This window comes from Maniola hyperantus, chromosome 14 (assembly GCF_902806685.2).
Source record: "Maniola hyperantus chromosome 14, iAphHyp1.2, whole genome shotgun sequence".
In the NCBI taxonomy this organism is placed as follows: Eukaryota; Metazoa; Arthropoda; class Insecta; order Lepidoptera; family Nymphalidae; genus Maniola; species Maniola hyperantus.
In genome coordinates, this window is record NC_048549.1 from 780,351 (window position 1) to 783,474 (window position 3,124).

Consider the following 3,124-nt stretch of genomic DNA (forward strand, 5'->3'; position numbering starts at 1 on the left):
AATTAGCATAAAAAATATGACTCCAAGGGCACAACGGGATCAAAGGAAGCGTTGGCGAAAGAACTCACAAAGCTACTTAAACCGGAAGAAAGACCAAAAAAAAATAGAAAAAATACTAATGGAAAACTCACCACCCTGTAGCGATGCTAGTGACTCAGAAAATCATGTATACCCTCAATCAGATCCTTTAATAATACAAGAACCAGGTCCAAGCAATCAAAATGTTTCACGAAAATTATCAAAACCAATGAATTTAATACGTCGTATGCGTTATAAACATTTAAAGATAATTAAGATGCTAAAAAATAAAATAAATAAACTCAAAACTGAAAAGGAGGCGCTACGCAAACGTAATAGTACAAGAAAAGTAAGTGATTCAATAGAAAAAAAAGTGGAAGAAGTATTGATAGATATACGTCCAGAAAAGAAGAAAGAAGTTAAAAAACAACTGATGTTTAGTGAAACTGTATGTAGAAATTTACAAGAGAGCTATAAATCAGTTTCTAAAAAAGGCAAGAGAGAAGTTGCGGATTGTTTTATTAAAGATGGTGAAAGATTTAGAAAATACAAGCTGCTTCATAAAATACCGTTTTCACAAAGAAAAAGAAATACCAAAGTAGAAAAAAATCTAACATTAATGCATAAAATTCATTCTTTTTTCGAAGAGGATACAAATAGCAGAATTGCTGCAGGGAAAAGAGAATTTATTAAAAGAAATGGTGTGCAAAAACAAAAGCGATACTTAAATGATAATTTGAAAAATTTACATGAAAAATTTACTAAAGAGCAATTTTGTTTAAGCTATTCAACTTTCTGCAAATATATACCCTTTTGGGTAGTTTTTCCTGGTACAGAATGAGACACCTGTCAATGCAAATTACACTCTAATGTTAATCTTTTAATTAAGGCACTAAAAAATGCTAGAATTATCATAGAAGATAGTGGGACCGATGTAATCAAGAGTATCTGTTGCGACATTAATCAAAAATGTCTTCAGCGAACATGTCCAACATGCAATACTAAAATATTAAACTATAAAGAATTTCACAATGATCAAAAAATATTTTTCCATCAGTGGATTACAGAGAAAAAGCCATATACGGTACGAAATGGAGTGCAAAAGCTTAAAATAGTTTCAGTAAAAAATAAATGTGAAGACTATCCACGCAATGTTATAAACAAATTGGAATCGACTTTAATCTCGTTCTTTAAGCACAATTTGAACATCACGGTGCAATATGAAGTTATTAAACATTTAAAACAAAATTTGAACGCCAATGAGATACTATTGCATATAGACTTCAGTGAGAATTACTGCTTAAAATACAATCAAGAAATACAATCTTTCCACTTCGGTGGAAGTAGAGAGCAAGTTTCTTTACATACTGGAATTATTTACTATAAAGACAGCGAGGCAGGGACATTCAAAACGAAATCTTTTTGTACTATGAGTAAGTGTTTGAAGCATGATGCAAGGTCCATATGGGCTCACTTATGTCCTATCCTAAAGTTGTCTCAAACACTAGTTCCATTTAATACTGTCCATTTCTTATCAGATTCGCCGTCCAGCCAATATAGAAATAAAAATATATTTTATATGATTACTAAACTTAAAGAATTGAATCCTAATATAATTAAAGTGACATGGAATTATCAAGAAGCTGGTCACGGAAAAGGAGCCCCAGATGGCATAGGTGCGGTTGTGAAACGAACTGCTGACAATTTTGTAAAATATGGTGGAGATGTTGGATCTTTCGAGGATTTTACTGCATTAGTTATTGACAAAATTCAAAACATTCACTTTGAGATTATAACGGAAAATGACATAATAGAAAAGGAAATTCCACTCAATATTCCAGCATTCAAAGGAACAATGGATGTTCACCAAGTTATTTGGACTACTCTTGATGATAAACAATTAGCTTTTCGAAGTCTTAGTTGTTTCGAATGCCAAGATTGCAACATACCATGCAAACATAATAAGCATTTAGGTTTTCTACGTTGTAATGAATATGGTAAAAATGAGGTAGAGCAATCTGGTGTTCATTGTGATAAAAATGAAGCCACAAATGTCAATGCAGATCCGTCCATATTACACATAAACACGCCAACAATTTTAAATAACATAACAGATTCAGATGATTTAGAAAATTTACCACTTCTGGAGGATTTAATCGAGTTTAATATTTCACCACTGACAAATGTAGCTTCCTCTTCGTCAGCTCCAAGATCTCCTAAAGTCAAGATTTTATCCGACGTACGCTTAAGTTGGGAAAATCGTAAATTTTATAAGAGACCAAACAAAAGACTTGTTTTACCAATGCGCCCAAAAAATCTAGCAGCATCTTTCAACACCGACCACCGGCATTTCGTTTTTCCACCAATTAAATCAGAAAACCAAAACAAATATGTGATAGATGTTAATGAATCAGATGACGATAGCGACGAATTGAATATTTTTTAAATTTTATCATGTTTAGAATTTTTATTGAATTGTGCAGTGCTTATTAATTAATTTAAGATGTCATATTTGTATTTGTTATTATTTTTTTATATTTTATAATTAGGTTTAGCATTGAAAAATTAGAATACTTACTTTGAGTGTCAGTAAACTGAAGTCAGTTGTTTCTCATTTGGCTAATTTTGTTTTTGTTTCTTTAACTCTAGGAGCATTTTATTTTATCTGTGAAATACTGTGATTAAGATTAGCTAACAAAGTTAAGAAAAGTAGCTGCCATCATTTGACTATTGGTAGACTAGCTAGTTACACATAAATTAATCAGATGACGATAGTGACGAATTCAATTTTTTTATTTGTTTGTGTTTATGATTTATTTTGAATTGTGCTATTACTTAATTCTTGATCTCTTAATTAAATTGTGTTATTATTTTTTATAGTTTAGAATCATGATTGCCCTTGCAAAACATAAGGATAGTTACTTTGGTTGTCAGTAAACTGCAGTCTGTTATTTTTATATTGTTTATTTTTGTTTTTATTTTTTTGGCTCTAGGAGCATTTTGTTTTGTCAGTGAAATACTGTGATTTAGTTTAGCTAACAAAGCTAAGAAAATTAGTTGCCATAATTTGACTGTCAGTATACTAGCTAGCTATATTTTTATCGCA

General features: G+C 30.9%; 1 protein-coding gene across 1 annotated transcript; it reads left to right on the forward strand.

The window, feature by feature from the left end:
• Positions 1–295: 295 nt before the first annotated feature.
• On the forward strand, positions 296–2,464 carry LOC138403275 (uncharacterized). Its single transcript, XM_069503146.1, has 2 exons — positions 296–466; positions 1,076–2,464. The coding sequence occupies exons 1-2, from the start codon at positions 296–298 to the stop codon at positions 2,462–2,464; spliced, it is 1,560 nt and encodes a 519-aa protein (XP_069359247.1).
• The last annotated feature ends 660 nt before the right edge of the window (positions 2,465–3,124 follow it).

Bases quoted from the DNA above. Each gene is read 5' to 3' on its own strand.
- LOC138403275 (XM_069503146.1), top strand. From the start codon at position 296: ATGCTAAAAAATAAAATAAATAAACTCAAAACTGAAAAGGAGGCGCTA. The intron at 467-1,075 runs GTATGTAGAAAT...TTTTTCCATCAG, and splicing joins AACTGATGTTTAGTGAAACT to TGGATTACAGAGAAAAAGCC.